This window comes from Epinephelus fuscoguttatus, linkage group LG23 (genome assembly GCF_011397635.1).
Source record: "Epinephelus fuscoguttatus linkage group LG23, E.fuscoguttatus.final_Chr_v1".
NCBI classification, from domain to species: Eukaryota; Metazoa; Chordata; class Actinopteri; order Perciformes; family Serranidae; genus Epinephelus; species Epinephelus fuscoguttatus.
In genome coordinates, this window is record NC_064774.1 from 23,613,538 (window position 1) to 23,631,886 (window position 18,349).

Here is an 18,349-nt window from a genome sequence, read left to right on the forward strand (position 1 = left end):
TTAACAAATAGGCTTTCAACAGAGCTACACTCAGAGAGGCATCTCAAAGTTCCCGCTTCTTTTCCTTTGTCTTTGTCCTGACCACATGGTCAGAGAAACACCTCCCCCAATCTTTGATAAAGCCATCTCTCTGTTGTCAGCCATTTTGTGTTGTAGGCCAAACGGCCCTTTGATCACCACACCCACCTTTGTCTCGGTGTCTCTCTTTCTGTCTCTCTCTCTCTCTTTCTGTGTGTCTCTGTGACACACACACACACACACACACACACACACACACACACACACACAGGTTGTATTGTTAGTTGGGTTATGGTTATTATTTAATTATTAATCAAAATTCCAAATTAATAGTTTAGCGTGTTTTATGGGAGTGATATTTTCAATTGGCTATCATTTTTCCCCATACGGGAATGTTGTCCCACGAGGTGATTTAATGTTAATTATAGCTCCAGTAGGCAACGTTGTTTTGGTATAATTGAGTAAAAATTTTATATCCTCTAAGCATAATGTAAATCAAGTGGTCTGTGACAAACAATAGGTTTCTGTACCTCACCATGGCTCTGTGTTCAGCCTCTGAAGAATCAGTATCGTGCCGATGTGCATGGCGAACAGTGCACCAAGTAAAATAGCTATTCCAGCATTGGCTACAACTGTCTACACAGCTAAACAACCCAAAAAAAGGAAGACAGAACTCGGTTCCCCGGAGCCCCGGGGGGAGGGGAAGGGTGAGGTGGGGCTGGGCCCAGCTGGAGGGCACAAGGGTCGGCCGTGGGAGCCGAGCCTCGGGGGTATGTGCGGGTCGGGCTGCTGCGCGGTGAGGGAGAGCCGAGGCTCGGGAGTATGTGTGGGGCCGCGAGGGAGGGGCTCAGGGCGGAGACGAATGAAACTTAACTCAAATGAGACTCAAAAATCAATCGTTTTCAGGCTTTCTACCTGCTGCAGCTTTAAGTCATTTTATTTAACATAATTATTAATTACTATCATAATAATTATTAATTATTTCCGATAGCCAACTTACAACATTAATGGTGTCCCCTTGGTGAGGCCTAATATTGTTGTTCCCGACATAATTGGTGCCTCCATGTGATGCCTAATTTATGTTCCCCACAGTTGCACATTTGACAAAATATAAACAAGATAAACCCTTTTGTGATATCATACTGATAAAACAATTGCGATGTCGAGACGCCATGGAAATATGTTGGGAAATGGTACTTAGAAACAGTGCGCACAACTCAAAGTCTCAAGATAATGTCAGGTGTTACAGTTGCGATAAAGACTAATCAAACAAAACAACGGCACTCACTGATCCATCTTCTTTTGTATTTTAATTGTGGACAGAAAGCGGAACGCGTTTCAGCGTAAAGCCATCATCAATGCTGATGATGGCTTTACGTTTGTTTTGGTGATGGTGACCATAGTAAACATTATACCTGCTTAGCATCAGCATATTAGCATTGCCATTGTGAGTGCAGCATGCTGATGTTACTTTATAGCTGAAAGCACCTCTGTGCCTCTAAGCACAACCTCACAGAGGCGCTACAGTATCTTGGCTTTAAACACAAGTCTTGTTAACCCCATGTTAACTACAAAACTTGAACATCCGCATAAAGAAAAGCAAAACAGGTTCATTAATCTGAATGAATTGGTCATAATAAAAGTATCTCTACCTGTCATTGGTCCAGAAGAAGGGGTGACTCAAGCATTCTTCCACCTTGGGTCTGCTATTTGGTTCTTTATTGATCATCCACTCGATGAGATCCTTTGCCACCACATCTTGCACATGGTCTAAAGTGTAGTTCCCTTTATGAATGTTGTACTCACATTCAAAGGGTATGTCACCAAAAGGATGGTGTCCTCCAGAGAGGATATAATAAACCAGCATCCCTGCCACCTGAAAAGTAGCATAGAAGTTGAATTACTGAATGATTTTTCACCAAACCATCAAGAAAATCTGTGTAGCAGAAAACTAACCTGTATGTCAGTGCTCCACTTGTATGGTGTGTCAGGTCTTCCTTCTAAAGTCTCCTTGGCCATCCAGCATTTTGTTCCTGCACAGCCTGTGCGTAGAGTTGTTTGTCCCATGGGTAACCGTCTGCTTATGCCAAAATCAGCTAATCTTGCCCTCCTGTTAACATCTGCACAACATATGTTGTAGATTAAATCAGTAAACACTATCATATACTGAACAAAATAAAGTTAAATATTTTGTTGAGTTTGTATTTTTTGCAGTTAAATTCCATCATTTCAGTGTATTTTGAACTTGTCTTACCGATCAAAACATTCTGTGGTTTGAGATCCCGGTGGAGAATTGGAGGACTTTGACAATGAAGCACCTTTAAACTCTCAAGAACCTCATAAATAAGTTTCTTTATCAGCAAACCACCATCTTTTTTCTTAATGTATTCTTCCAGGGTGTATTCGCACAGCTGAAGACCAAGATATCCAAAGTTTTCATCCTCTGCAAAGTCAATGTATCGTACAATAGATGTATGATCCAGCTCTGGAAGTCGCAGGAATCCTTCCTCATTCTTCAGCTCCTGATAGTTGCATTTGGACATTCTCTTAATAGCAACTTCAGTGCCATCATCCCTCAGCCCCAAGAAAACTTCAGTGCCATCACTTCCCTTCGCTATGCGGAACTCTGCATCATTCACATAAATCATGCTCCCAGCTCTGGTGATTTTGCTTTCATCAGTGCTCAGAAGTTTTTCTAATTGTTCTCTCCACCTTCCTTCTCTCTTGCTGATTTGTAGCCATTTGTGTTTTACTGATGACATGGTGGCATTGATGTGGAATGGCTGCACATTTAAAGTTGACTCCATGATAGGAGTTGCTGTAAGATCAATTGTGCCATTGCAAACTTCATCGATTGGTTTTTCTTGCTTTTCTGAGTTTTCCTTCTTTTTCTTCTTCTTTTTCTTCTTTCTCTTGGATCCAGGTGATGCTTTAGAGTCTTCACATTCTGAGTTTGCTTTGCTGAAATGATCTTTCAGTCGTCTGAGCACCTCTTTCAGCTTGTCATTCATTTTCATATCTGCAGTTGTCAGTATGTCCTCAGGTACTGAAGTTATCCCCACTGATGTAAAGATGTTGGCCACATGTTTAACTGAAAGTAAGTTTGCAAATATGCCGTATGTGAAGACTCTGGTGTCAGAGGAGTGCTGGTCCTTTATAAAAGGAGCAATTGTTTGGTATAACTTCTCAACAAAGTTGGGATCCCAGCCATTTGTGTCTTTTGTCTTCTGTGTTATCACATATAGTGTTTGCAGAGCAAGTTGACATGTATCTCGTCTCTTTTTTGAGCCAAGCTGTTTCAGTAGATGGGGGATTATAGCCAAAGCCTGCTCATTTGGTATGTCTTCCATTGTGCAGAAAACTGCATGTAAACTGGAAATTGTGTGAACTACATGATCCTGGGGAATGTTTGGGAAACGACTGACTGCACCTGCAATGTAGGAGTTCAGGTTTCCAGTGTCCTTCAGCCATTTAATACATCCCTGGCGGTATTTTTCTGCATTCAGCCCAGTCACATTAAAAAGCATTTCAATCATGGTCAGATGGTTCTGGGGATCCTCCAGCAGCATGTGACTGTGAAAAGTTTTGAACACTTCTTCAATGGGTTTACATGACACTGCAATTGCCACATCCACAAAATATCTGATCTTGGAGTATACTTCATCTCCATTTGATGCAAGGTTATGAACCATCTGAGATATTTTTTCATTGTGAATATTATGTTCAGGGTCAGCGACAGGTAAAATGGTTACCAGCGCACCAGCAGATATGAGCACTTTAACAACATCATCCCTGTCACTGATGGCAGCAATTTGCAGTGGTGTGAATAGCTGCATTGGATTTGATCCATTTGGATTAGCTTTTGCTTCAAGCAGTTTCTCCACAAAAAGGAGTGGTGCTTTGGATAGTGAGACATAATGCAAAGGTGTTAAGTCCTTTTCAGAAGCCTTGTTTTGGTCCGCACCTTGACGCAAAAGGAAAGTAAAAATGTCTCTGTTGTGATTTACAGCAGCAGCTGTCAGTGGTGTTATGTAGTCACTCCACTCTGTGCATGGGTAAACGTCATTAATGTTGTTGTCCTTAAGTATTTTTTTTAGTTTCTTGAGGTTGTTGTTAATAATACATTGTATTATGGGATGTGTTTCTGTTGGGGGGGCTGCAACTTGGATTTCTGCATAATGGGCAGGTGGAATTTGAAGGATGTCCATTAGGTTGCTTCAGAGGAACTATGAAAAAGACAAAATTATGACGTTACTGTTACAGCTGATGCAATTTTAAACTTTTGACAAGCAGCCAAAAGCTCTCACTAGAATTAAGAGTTCATTAAGTTTATTTCATGTTCAAGTGTAATTTTTAAGTGTTTTGAGAGGGTCCATTCCACAAAATTCAAATTACCGCCTCTGTATTAATGTGGGTACAGATTCTACATAATTTAAATCTGAGGACAACTAAATCACAAAATATCCATATGGCTACATAAAGTACAAAGGTGACATTTATCACCAAAACTGCAATTCAAAAACCCCTCAGCAAAGTACCAACATGTATGTAACAGAATTACTTTGACAACTTTCAAACTCTTCTACGGCTATTTACTGTATTTACTCAGATTTGCAACAGGCTGAGTGGTAATTTAATGTGGACACAAATACAGTCAAGTGAACACTGGTTCTTAATTTCAGATATGCTACTGCATACCTATGATGTACTGTTTTTAGAAAAGACAGCAAGAGTGCCACACCTTGACCTCTTTGACTGGTTTAGACTTTGAACTTCCTCATTCGGGAAACCAGAATTTATCTTTGAATGGACACAGCTATGAAATGTCCATTAATAATTTTTGGTCTTAGTAGGTACATGGATGAAACATTGTAGGCAACTGGACTTGCTTGAGTTTCTTGAAGACGTTTCCCCTCTCAACCAAGAGGCTTCTTCAGTTCAGAACTCTTGGATGAAAGGTGAAATGTCCTCGAGAAGCAAGTCCAGTTGCCTATGATACAGCACTTCAGATTACCATGACCTGGATGACTGAGAATCTTCACCAACAAGGATGAAATGTTGTGCTGCTAAACAAACACATAACTATAGGAATGGATTATGAATAAGAATAGGGCTACATGAATGTGCCTCTCTTAGGTAAGCACACAGATTATTTTAAAATACAGTTTTTAGGTGATTTTAAGGTTTACATGTTCAAGAATTAACTTACATTGTTGACATGAGGTGTCCACTGCAGTGTGAATGAAAACTTAACATGCTGTGCTTTTCCTGTATTTCTAACACTCTTTGTCTCTGAGTCTGACTGTGCTGCTCTCTCTCTTGCTCCTTCCAAATACAGCTACAGGTTGGACAAGATTTGCTGGGAGGGACATGTTTCCACAGCAAACAACAGGGCCACATAACCTTTCACTTTTGATTCTCGTTGGTTCTCTTACTGAAGTCTCTCTAAACATTGTTGTCTGACTGTCCAGTCTCCAAAGTCCAAACATGAGAGGATGTGGGTTGACACCAATGTTGATATGCTCATCTGAGTGACTCCAGTTGTTATCATGCGCAGGCCTATCATTTAAGGAGACTAAAATTGATTTTAGTTAGGGTTTGCGTTTTAACAATTTGGTTATACAGCCACTATTCTAAAAAGAACAATAAGCTTTTTCATAATAGTAATCTGCTACTTGATAGACTGATATAAACGTACATAACTGTAAAGATAAATTCTGAAACCATGGTTCAGCGTCCACAGTTGTATAATTCTGCTGTGAATGTGACATTCTGATAAAACCATCCGTCAAACCAACACAGCCAAACTCAGCACATACAATGTGAATATGAAGTCTGCTGAACTTGGCAGGGTATCAGCTGTTTTATACTGGAGCATGTAACTCTGTAATAAAGACATGCACATCTGATGACAGTGTAAAAAGTAGCACTGTGTATATTATGGTGGTAATGTAGGACTGGGGTTGATTTCAGAGGGAGTGAAGCTGAACAACATTGTGCCTTTGAGAGGTGGTCAACTCAGTGAAACATCAGTGGAGAAAGGTGCCATCTTGATTGCCACAAACACACCCTGCCTGACCGTAGACCTGTTGATTTATGCCATTTTTTTTGCAGTTGATTTGCATTGTGGCAAATGAGCTCTGGACAACAGTGAGCACAGTGATGTCACATTGAGTGTATCTATAAATGCTGGACAAGCTGTGTACGGTGGCTTTGTTGAGCTTTTTCACTGACAAATAGCTCAACAGGCAGAGTTGATGAGAGTGGAAACTGATGCAAAACAAAAGAAAAAACAAAACAAAAAGCTGAAAGACGCTTGAATGCTCATTAGAACTGAGAGGGACTGCAGTCATTTCTTCAGAATTTACTGTGGGTTCGTCATTATGTGTGACCGCTTTCACATTAACATATTTGGATACATCAACATAAACATATTGATTGGTGCAGTAAAGAAATTCCCCACTATATCATAATGATCAATGAATGATAAAACACTTGTTACAATCATACCTTTACACATTTATTAAGATTTACAGTATATTTTGAGAGTAACATTAATTGTAAACAAAGAAAAAATCATACAAAAGCTTGTATATTCTATTACAATTTTTAATCTTTAACTGAAGTCAGTGCAACGATCTGTTTAGATTTGTTTTATAAACAGGGAGTGGAATTGCAGCCCTTGTTTTACGCACATTTTTTAGCTTGTCATTCAACATTCATTGTTCCTTTTACAATCTTTCTGAAACAGTGGTACTTCTAAGAGGCCATGACAGCAGGTAATGAGACAAGGCAAATGGGACAGTCAAGAACAGCTCAAGAAACTAAAATGACACAAAACACCATCTGTCCCTGCAGTTATTTGTGAAAGAAATCAACATAGAATATGATACTGTAATTCATTAAATTTCCTTTTCTTCCACCCCCATATAATGTAGCAATATCACGGTAATATGCAGGAATAAAAGAACATTAAACTGTAAAATGTTAAACATAACTATAGTGGTAAAATATATCAGCAGTAAAATCTAAACAAAAAAAGTCAAACATTATAATAATAATAATAATAATAATAATAATAATAATAATATTAATATTAATGGTCAAGAACAATTCCTCAAAACAAGTCAAAAGTAAAAAGAAAGTCCCTTAAAACTAAACGACTGCACAGTATCTTATAACCTTTGGAAAATAGTTACTATGTACAATAGATATGCAAAACCTTACAGGCTTATTTCACAGAAGACATTTTGACACGTCACAGAAGAAAAAGCACAGGTGTAAATAATACAGTGAATGATGGCTGAGTTCCATTCAGCTGCTTCAGTTTCCGGGTCCTGGTGTTGGTCACATTGTCATGGCTTACTGGGACACTTCAATAGAGGGTAGCCTTTGTTAATGTTATTTGTTACAACTGTGCTTTTCCTTTTATGAGTCTGATAATGTCAAGTGTGAAAAAGACCCATGGCACTTGTTTTTTGTGCAGTCTTGTTGCCCTGTGCTGCTAAAACCTTGACATATGGGCGATACACTGTAACTGTCAAACAGGAAAATATGACATCAGAACTGCTTGTTGTTAATACAAACCTTTGACTGTTAATAAGGCTCTAAAGTCATTTTAAAGTCCTTGATCTTTTTTAATTTCAACTTGTGTCCTTTTCAACTTTCAAGTCACTGGATTGAGACTCTTGAACTGGGACAGTCAGATTCTCCTCACGTATGGACAGCTTTGTGAAGCTGGTGGTGATGTCTTCTCTTTGAAACAGTTGCTTTAAGGGTGTCTCTGAATTCCATCCTCGGGTCTTGGCAAACTTGTAAACACATCCAAAGAGATCAGGAAACATTGTCATCACATCAACTTGGGCTGCATCTTCCTCACTGCAAGCAAAAAGGAATATTTTAAAATAAAGTAATAATGAACACCTGGCTTACAAATATTTGACAAACATCTAATTTGAATGACATCCATGATCTAATCTAATTTATCTCTTTTGGTATCAAAGGAGATAAAAAGCTGGACATTTAATTCAGAATCATGATTAAACTCACACCAAGGTATCAGTGAAACAGTGGGGCAACAACACCAACAACTACAACTTGTCAGGCTCAGTCTTCAGAGCATATTTTCTGACTTTTATCTGCCCAATCTTTTATCTTCAGGCCTATACAATGAAGGTGAATGGGATTTTGTTTGTGGAGCTCAGGGCAATGAAAAGTTACAACTGCAAAACTGACTTACTAGTGCTCATGGAGGTTTCGTATGAAGCGCAGTAATCCCAATGTGTTTTCAGGGTAGACCTTCTTCTTGCCATCCATCTTCTGGACCAACAGTTGGGGAAACTGAAATGCCAACCCGTTAGAATTACAGATAATGAAATGGACCTCAGGAATACAAACTAGTTAGCTTCCAAATGAAGAACAAAGCTATGCCAAACTATATTGCAGTCACCTTATCTTTCCACTGTTGGAAGGATCCAGCTTTAGCAAATTCTTCCAGTGAAGAGATCAGTTTCTGGTCAGCATTTCCATACATTTTAACCTCCTTCTTGTTTCCAATCGTTCTCAAGTATTGAAGTTTCCTGAAAAATGAAATGTATATTTTGAGTACATGTTTGACAAAACATAAACAATGTAAACCCTTTTCTCATATAACATTGATAAGAAATTGTGATATGGAGATGCTATGGAAATGTGTTGGGAAATAACAGCATTTGAAGAAAAAGAATTTGACTTTAAGTTAATCATTTCCAGTGTTGGGGAGTCATAAACTACATGTAATTAAACTAGTAGTTTTACAGCAAGTTGCAGTAGTTTGCTGGTAATTCATATTTGTATGTTGATTCACACAGTTATTTGCTTTTTTTTTGCCACTTTTGTGTAGTTAACTTTAGAAACCACAAAATGTTTTGGGCCATGAAGGGAAAGCAATTTTTTCATGTAAAATTGCTTCTCTTCTGTAATTGAACCCCAAACTAGTCTACAGTATTGATCATTGGGATTTTGTAACAAATGTTCAGACAAGTTGTTGCATGCTATTTTATAGATTACCTGGCAAACTGAGTAACTCTGCTTGGTGCAATACCCCCACCTGAACTCTAGTTTCTGAAGGCAGGTGTCAGACTGATGTACACTGTTTACAAAACCAAAGCTGACACTGCTGCACTCTCCCATGGTTCTTTGCTCCCAGGGTCCTATGTTCCCCAGCTCATTATCTTCTTAATATGACACATTAAAAAAAACCTTTCAGATTATGGTGATGGTGACCATGGTAAACATTAAACCTGCTTAGCATCAGCATGTTAGCATTGCCATTGTGAGTGTAGCATGCTGATGATACTATTTAGCTGAAGTACCTCTGTGCCTCTAAGCACAACCTCACAGAGGCACTACAGTATCTTGGCTTTAAACACAAAGTCTTGTTAACCCCACGTTAGCTACAAAACTTGAACATACGCATAAAGAAAAGCAAAACAGTTTCATTAATCTGAATGAATTGGTCATAATAAAAGTATCTCTACCTGTCATTGGTCCAGAAGAAGGGATGACTCAAGCATTCTTCCACCTTAGGTCTGCTATTTGGTTCTTTATTGATCATCCACTCGATGAGATCCTTTGCCACCACATCTCGCACATGGTCTAAAGTGTAGTTCCCTTCATGAATGTTGCACTCACATTTAAAGTTGTCACCAAAAGGATGGTGTCCTCCAGAGAGGATATAATAAACCAGCATCCCTGCCACCTGAAAAGTAGCATAGAAGTTGAATTACTGAATGATTTTTCACCAAACCATCAAGAAAATCTGTGTAGCAGAAAACAAACCTGTATGTCAGTGCTCCACTTGTATGGTGTGTCAGGTCTTCCTTCTAAAGTCTCCTTGGCCATCCAGCATTTTGTTCCTGCACAGCCTGTGCGTAGAGTTGTTTGTCCCATGGGTAACCGTCTGCTTATGCCAAAATCAGCTAATCTTGACCTTCCTTTAACATCTGCAAAACAAATGGTGCGGATTGATTCAGTGAACAAAATTATAGGCCATATCAAACAAATTTTAATTCATATTATTGGAATTTCAGTTCATGAATTACATGTTTGGATATTTTTATCTTGTCTTACTGATCAAGACATTCTGTGGTTTGAGATCCCGGTGGAGAATTGGAGGACTTTGACAATGAAGCACCTTTAAACTGTCAAGGACCTCATACACCAGATTCTTCAGAAACGGACAAACTTCCCCCCAAGGCAATTTAATGTATTCTTCCAGGGTGTATTCACACAGTTGAAGACCAAGATATCCAAAGTTCTCATCCTCTGCAAAGTCAATGTATCGTACAATAGATGTATGATCCAGCTCTGGAAGTCGCAGGAATCCTTCCTCATTCTTCAGCTCCTGATAGTGGCATTTAGTCATTTTCTTAATGGCAACTTCAGTGCCGTCATCTCTCAGCCCCAAGAAAACTTCAGTACCATCACTTCCCTTCGCTATGCGGAACTCTGCATCATTCACATAAATCATGCTCCCAGCTCTGGTGACTTTGCTTTCAGCAGTACTCAGAAGCTTTTCTAGTTGTCCTCTCCACCTCTTGCTGATTGGAAACCATTTCTGTGGTTGCTTTTGATGTCCTAGGTTTGATTGGTCTGACACAGTTTGAGTAGATTGTACAACATGAGCAGCCACTTGGTCGTTTGGACTTCCTTGCTTGCCAGTTGTGTTCTCAGATCTTGTAAAGGCTGTACCATCTTCACATTCCAAGGCTTGTTTGCTGAAATGTTCTTTCAAACGTCTGTGCACCTCTCTCACATCTTTCTGACTACTCATATCTAAGATGTCAACAGCATTAACTGAAAGTAAGTTTAGAAATATGCCATAAATGGAGGCTGTAATATCATTTGTGTCTGTAGAGACAAAAAGAGCAACTGTGTGGCATAATTTCTCAATGAAGTTGGGATCCCAGCCATTTGTGCCTTTTGTTTTCTGTGTTATCACATGTAGTGTTGGCAGAATAACTTCATATAACTTACCATAAGGTCCCTCTTTTAAGCCAAGATGTTTCAATAGTTGGATAACTACATCTAATGCTTGCTCATTTGGTATGTCTTCCATTGTGTGGAAAACTGCATGTAAAGTAATAACTGCCCAATGTACATGTTCTTGATGAAAGTTTGGAAAGCGGCTGATAGCACCTGTAATGTAGGAGTTCAGGTTTCCAGTGTCCTTCAGCCATTTGATACATCCCTGGCGGTATTTTTCTGCATCTGACCCAGTTACATTAAAAAGCATTTCAATCATTGTCAGATGGGTCTGAGGATGCTCCCGCAGCATGTGACTGTGAAAAGTTTTGAACACATCCTCAGGTGGTCCCCCTCGCACAGCAATTTCCATATCCAGAAAATGTCCAAGGTTGGAGCATAATTCATCTTCATTCAATGCAAGGTGAACCATCTGAGACATTTTTTGATTGTGAGTAATATGTTCAGGATCAGTAACAGGTAAAATGGTTACCAGAGCACCAGCAGATATGAGCACTTTCATGACATCATCCCTGTCACTGATGGCAGCAGTCTGCAGTGGTGTCAGAGAATTTCGTTGGATGAGATCACATCCATTTGGATTAGCTTTTGCTTCAAGCAGTTTCTCCACAACAGCAAGGGGTGCTTTTGACAGTGAGACATAATGCAAAGGTGTCAAGCCATTTTGCGATGCCTTGTTTGGGTCTGCACCCTCTTGTAGTAGGAGAATACAAATTTCCTCATTGTGATTGACAACAGCAGCAATCAGTGGGGTTATATAGTCATTCCACTCTCTGCATGGGTAAACTTCATTTATGTTGTTGTCCTTTAGTAAATTCTTGAGCTCCTCCAGGTTCTTGTTGATGATACATTGCATGAGAGAGCAACATGTTTCTTTTGGGGTGACTTCCATTTGTAACTGTGTAATGAAATATATTTCTTTGCTTCAGGGTATCTGTTGGAAGACAACACAATAAGGTTACTGTTTAACATTTCATGCCAAACAAAACAAGACTACCAAATATAGAGCTATTACAAAAACAGTTCTGTCACAATGGCCACTGTTAATGAGTTCAGTTATCTCATCTTCACTCATGTTTGGACCTTTTTCAAGTATCTAATGGTGGAGACATGGAATCCTGTTTCAGTAGTTAGGAAGTTGTACATATACATATTAGCCAATGGGGAACACACACATACACGGTGAGCAGGGTATATGGCAGTGTGAATTCCACCCTCGGGTCTTGGCAAACTTGTAAACACATCCAAGAGATCAGGAAATGTCATCATCCCATCAACTTGAGCTTCATCCTTAGCACTGCAAACAAAGAGAAAAATGTCATATTATTGTATACTGTATATTAAATAAATGAACATGTATATGTAACAGGTCAGTGTTGATATATTATGAAGAATTGCTTTTTGGTGACATCTTAAGGCCCTGTATCACTTTCGGTTAGAAGATGAATGAATGAATGAATGAACTCTCCTGAAAAAAAAGAGTTTATTCTAGCATATATGAATTGCAAAAAAAGGGTAACCTCAAAAAATTCTGATATGATACTGGTTAAAAAAAAACCCCAAAAAACTCAGAGATGGAAACTGAGCATTTGCTTACCCCCTCCTCCAAACAACAGTTGTCCAATCATAGTTGAGCATCCCTTACAACGCATGACAGGCATGGTATGCTTTAAATTGCTCCACATGCCAAAGCTGCATGCATGCACTGACTGAATGAAACACAACATCAACACTATCAAGTGAAGTCTGGCGTGTGGAGTGTAAAAAAGTATCCAGAGATATGTACGATAAGAAACAACAATTTTAAGGGTGCCTGCAGAGCCCTAAGGGAGCCTAATCAATGGCCTGCTGTTGTGCTGAAACTAGGTTGGAGGTGTGCAAAACTTTGCCAAAACAAGGCCAAGGCAAGCGTTTGTTTGTTTTATTTTTTTAAATCTAAACTTTTTATTTAAAGTATTTTCAGACAGAACATAAACAACATAAACACTGTGTGGGGCCACACGGGTTGAGTGTTCATAAGTCCACATGCTAAATGTTCTTTCATTGTTCAGACATTCATTGTGAAACTGCGCCCATTTTTTCTGAAAAAAAAAGACATTCCACTTCTCCCATTTGTTGAGGAATATTGCTCCTCTAGACCTCAGAGAGAAAGTAATCTTTTCCATGAGAAAGATTTCCCTGATTATGTCCATCCATTGTTTAAGGCTTGGAGGTTCAGATTTGTGCCAGTTCTTTGTTTTTGTTTTTTTAAAGATTATTTTTGGGGCGTTTTGCCTTTAATGGACAAGATAGTGTGTGAAATGGGGGAGAGAGAGAGAGAGAGAGAGAGAGTGGGGAGACGACATGCAGCAAAGGGTTGCAAGCCGGAGTTGACCTCGCTACCGCTGCAGCGAGGCATCACCTCTATACATGGGGCGCCGGCACTATCCACTACGCTACCGACGCCCCAGTACCAGTTCTTTGTAATTGCTTTTTTTGCATGCAATTAACAGCATTTTACACAGATATTTATCTTTTCCATTAATTACATCTTTCTGTACTGCACCAAAGTACAAGATCTTGACATCAAAAGGTATTTCATATCCCAAGATCTTTTTTTATAGTATCTTATCTTATGTTACTATACAGTATAATGATGAAAACTCTGTCTGTGGGTGTGTGTGTGTGTCTGTGTGTCTGTTCCACGTTTTTCTCCTCACTGACTTGGTCAATCCATGTGAAATTTGGCACAGTGGTAGAGGGTAATGGGAGGATGCCAATGAAGCAATATTACATCAATTGGCCAAAGGGGGAGCTATAGCAACCGATTGAAATTGCAAACTTTGAATGGGCATATCTCATGCCCCGTATGTCGTAGAGACATGAAACTTTGCACAGAGATGCCTCTCCTCATGAGGAACAAATTTGCCTCAAGAACCCATAACTTTTCCGCCATTTTGCATTTTTTGAAACCATTTAAAATCGATCTCTTCCCAAGAAGTTTGACCAATCTGCATGAAAGTCGGTGAACATAATCTAGGGACCAATATCTAAAGTTCCCTCTTGGCAAAAGTTGGAAAACTTACTAAAACTGAGCTTCTGTAAGGCAATGAATATTGTGGAGGGCATGGCTCATCACATAAAGGTGTATAACATCTCAAGGGTTTCACTGATCACCACGCAACTTTGTAGGCATATGACCACACATAGTCTGAGGGGACCCCTCCATTTTTGACCCGATCAAACAAAATGGAGGCGCTAGAGAGCTAATTTCTTTTCTAGGCCTAACCGCCATATTGATTTTTACTAAACTTGGTAGATATGTAGAACAGGACGCCTCAAGGTGACTGGAGAAATTTAACTCTAATTGGCAACTGGGTGACGCTATAACAACAGAAAAATGCTTAAAAATGGCTAAAATGCGACCAATCGCTGTGGCTCCCCCTGTGGCTGAATGTTTGGTTTTTGTTTTTCTAATTTTTGGTACGACTAAGTCATGGTATGGTATGCTGTACATAATCACGGAAACTATCAGTTTGTCATTCTGTCGGTCAGTCAGTCATTCTACCAGTGCGACCCACTTTTAAGTCAATACAACATATAAACAGTTCAACTATCTGCCTTTCAACGTGCTACCTCAACAACTAATGTACAGTTTTAGCCCACTAACTATCCCACTATTGGCAATGGTACTACTGTACTTTCAATAAAGCAACTGTACTATCAAATTCACAAAAACTCTGTCTGAATACATTGCTCTGCTTAATGGGTTCAGTTGAATATTTTATCTGAAATTTCCTACGACCTGTATCCCAAACACACCACCATGTGAAACTGTACGTGGGCAACTGTGCACTCAATGGGTATGGACGAGTATATAATATTTGAGTTTTTGGGCAAGTCCATAAAATGTTGGAGTGATTGGCATTCATGTGTCCAGACTGTCTCCAGCACTGCTGTTGTAGCTGGGATAGTTTACTCTTAATGTGAGGTGTAACGAAGAAGCGGATCACATTTTTCCAGCCAAATTATCTCCATCTATTGGAAATTGAGTATGAGTGCTTGAGTGTTTTCCACATTAAATGCAAATCCTCTTGTGATATTTCTATCTCTAATTCTGTTTCGCACTTAACTTTCATATTCGCAGTATTGTTCCCTTTCTGCTTCTGTATGCCCTGATATAATTTGGAAAAAAATTTTTTACTGCCCTGTTTAAAAGCGTCAATTAGAATCTTCATGACTGGATGTCCCTCCTCAGACATTCCTGGTTTAGTCTCTTATTTGTAAATATCTGTAGAAATCTTTATTTTCGGATTCAAATTCCCCCATAGTCCTCAAAAACTCTTGAACTGATTCCCTTGAGGCAATGTGCGCATTGCTGTAATGCCCTTATCTGACCATTGTCTGAATCCCATGTCAGTGATTCCTGGGATGAAGCTGTTGGTGTAGTGCAGGCCAAGTTAAGATTTTGATGTCTCTCTTCATGTTATACTCATTTACAATTTTGCGCCAGATGCTCAATGTTTGCTTAATAATTTCATTATTTCTGTTATGATGCAGTTTGTTCCCTTTGTCTCTTAATGCTGCGTGGATTTAAGAAGTTTCTATATTGCTTTCTACATCTTTCCATTTAGCGCAGTACTGAGGGCAGGATGCACATACCAAGAGTTGTAGTTGTGCTGCAAAAAAAGTCTCTGAAATTGGGCAGAGATAATCCTCCCTCATCCTGACTTAATTTAAGTGTTTTGTATCTGACCCGTGGTCTCTTACCAGCCCAAATAAATCTGGATAAGGGGAGCATTTTTATAAATTTGCGACACGCCTGACACATGGTGCAGGTTATCTCATCTTCACTCATGTTTGAACCTTTTTCAGGTATCTAATCGTGGCGACATGGAATCCTGTTTCAGTAGTTAGGAAGTAGTACATATTCAAATCAGCCAATGGGGAACACACACATACTAGGTGAGCAGGGTCATGTGGCTTTAGGATATGATGTAACCAGTGCTGCTGCAAGACACATCTCGTCTCATCTTTATTTTAGTCAAAGCCAAAGAGGAGGTACTTTCAGTTTTCTTTTAAGAAGAAAGAGAGAAGCCTTTTTTCCCATTTAAGTTTCAGTTGTCAGTTCAGTTTATAGGCAGAAATAAAGTCTCAGCTGTAACTTCCAGCTTGTATCACTGCCAAGCACTGCCGGTTTTCAAAAGTGTGGTGATTCAAACATTTGCCACTTCCAAAATGCTGAATGACTGGTATAACACTATAGTTCTTGTCTAAAGACTCTTAAACACATGAACATTATGACATTGACCATTGCTGATGTCATCAAATCTTAAACGAATGAAGTTTTAAAAAACACACACAAACTAACACTGCTGACACCCCTCCCCCCATCCACAGACACTTGTTTCATCTTGTCAGGTTGTGGCTACATACACAGGCATAATAAGTTTCCTTTAACATAATCGCAACTAAAAGTCCAAATGAGCATTAATAATGGACTAATCTAGAAGAATGTTTAAGTACATCTTGCCCTCGTTCCTACTTACGCATGCAGGCTAGAAGCTAAACCTCAACTTAGATTTGGGGAAGAGCAAAATATAATAATAATAATAATAATAATAACAATACTTACACATTTTAAGTATAATGTCTTCTTTGAGTATGAATGATCTTTCAAAAATCTACATTCAGGACCCCATATATACGGAGCTACATTAGGGTCAAAAGTTTTGTACTTGAAAAAATAAAATTTGAAACTGAAAATTCATGTGTTGATCTTGAATTTTGAAAAATACAACAATGTATTCAAAATAAAAAATAAGTGTATGAAACGTTTTTTCAGGTTAAATATAATTTTGATTCACTTTGGTAGTTCTTTTGAATGAATAATTTATTTTCACTTTTCACTTCCATATATATTTTGACATTTGAGGTCTTATTTTTTTTCAGTTGCATGTTTTATCTTTTCAGATTCAGATCTTATTTTTTACAGTTTCAAATCTTTTTTCACTTTCAGATCTTTTTTGTTTTAGTTTCAAATATTTTTTTTCAGTTTCAGACTTTTGACCCTGATGTGGCATGGGGGGGTGTGGCATCAACTGAGAGGGATGTGGAATCATGAGTAACAGTGCCTTCAGGGAACCTAGGAACTAAAATAATTCTGACTCAACATTTATATACACCATATTCATGTGATTGGCAGTGTAAAAATTGATGCCAGTGACAAACTTCCATTTAGAAATCTGTTTTAGACAGTACTGAGCACCAATTGCGGTATAAGAGCGATAAATTTTGCCACAAGTTCAACAGCCACATTTTAAGTGGTGATATGTCCGATTTCCACATAGCACTGTGAAGGCAGCGTTGTGTCCGCTTCGCTTGCGATGATGGCGTCCGGTTGGATCAATCTGCTGGAGCCCATACATCCAGCACACAGGTGAGAAATGTTAACTAAGTTTTGGGAAATCATAACAAACATTAAGGGGTCGTTTTTGTGACAACATACTGTGTTTTTTTGTGACGTCTTTTAAGTGGCAAATTTGTCAAAGCTGGAAAGTGTGATTGTCCACAACTCCATCGTCACGGCCCTGTCGATGCTTCCTCATCCAGTAAACGTGTCCCCTGGATGAAACCTTTGAGCTTGGGGAAAAGGAAACAATCCTAAAACACCTCCCTACTCACCTGACCTGGCTCCAGGTAATTTTTTTTCCCCCAAGCTTGACCTTGAAGAAAAAAAAATCACCTGGAGCCACAAAAATCACCTGGAGTGGGGCGTCGGTGACTTAGTGGTAGAGCAGGCGCCCCATGTACAAGGCTGTTGCCGCAGCAGCCCGGGTTTGAATCCAGCCTGTGGCCCTTTGCTGCATGTCATCCCCTCTCTCTCTCCCCCCTTCACCCTTACCTGTCCTGTCCATTAAAGGCAAAATGGCCCAAAAAATATCTTTAAAAAAAAAAATCACCTGGAGCCAGGTCTTGTGAGTAGGGAGGTGTTTTAGGATTGTTTCCTTTTCCCCAAGCTCAAAGGTTTCATCCAGGGGACACGTGGAATGTGGAAGCATCAACAGGGCCGTGACGATGGAGCTGTGGAAATATATGTCGTCACAGAAACGACCCCTTAATATTTGTCATGATTTCCCAAAACTTAGTTAACATTTCTCACCTGTGTGCTGGATGTATGGGCTCCAGCATTTTGACCCGACCAACCAGACGCCATCATCGCAAGCGAAGTGGACACAACGCTGCCTTCACAGTGCTACGTGGAAATCGGACATATCACCACTTAAAATGTGGCTGTTGAACTGCAAAATCTGGCATAATTTATCAC

General features: G+C 39.3%; 2 protein-coding genes across 6 annotated transcripts in view; both read right to left on the reverse strand.

The window, feature by feature from the left end:
• Nucleotides 1-11,023, reverse strand: part of LOC125883548 (uncharacterized) — a 47,428-nt gene extending 36,405 nt beyond the window's left edge. Inside the window, exons 1-2 of one of the 3 annotated variants that reach the window (XM_049567912.1) lie at nt 10,129-11,023; nt 9,838-10,001 (exon numbers count right to left, since the gene is read on the reverse strand). In XM_049567912.1, coding sequence (XP_049423869.1) covers nt 9,838-10,001; nt 10,129-10,831 — 867 coding nt within the window. In that variant the 5' untranslated portion in view covers nt 10,832-11,023. Of the gene's footprint in view, nt 1-1,974; nt 2,139-2,272; nt 2,705-9,837; nt 10,002-10,128 lie in introns of those variants that run through there. The other 2 variants (XM_049567914.1, XM_049567913.1) reach the window with 2 other exon arrangements.
• Nucleotides 1-18,349, reverse strand: part of LOC125883547 (leucine-rich repeat LGI family member 2-like) — a 73,512-nt gene that overhangs the window by 36,405 nt on the left and 18,758 nt on the right. The window lies entirely within an intron of this gene.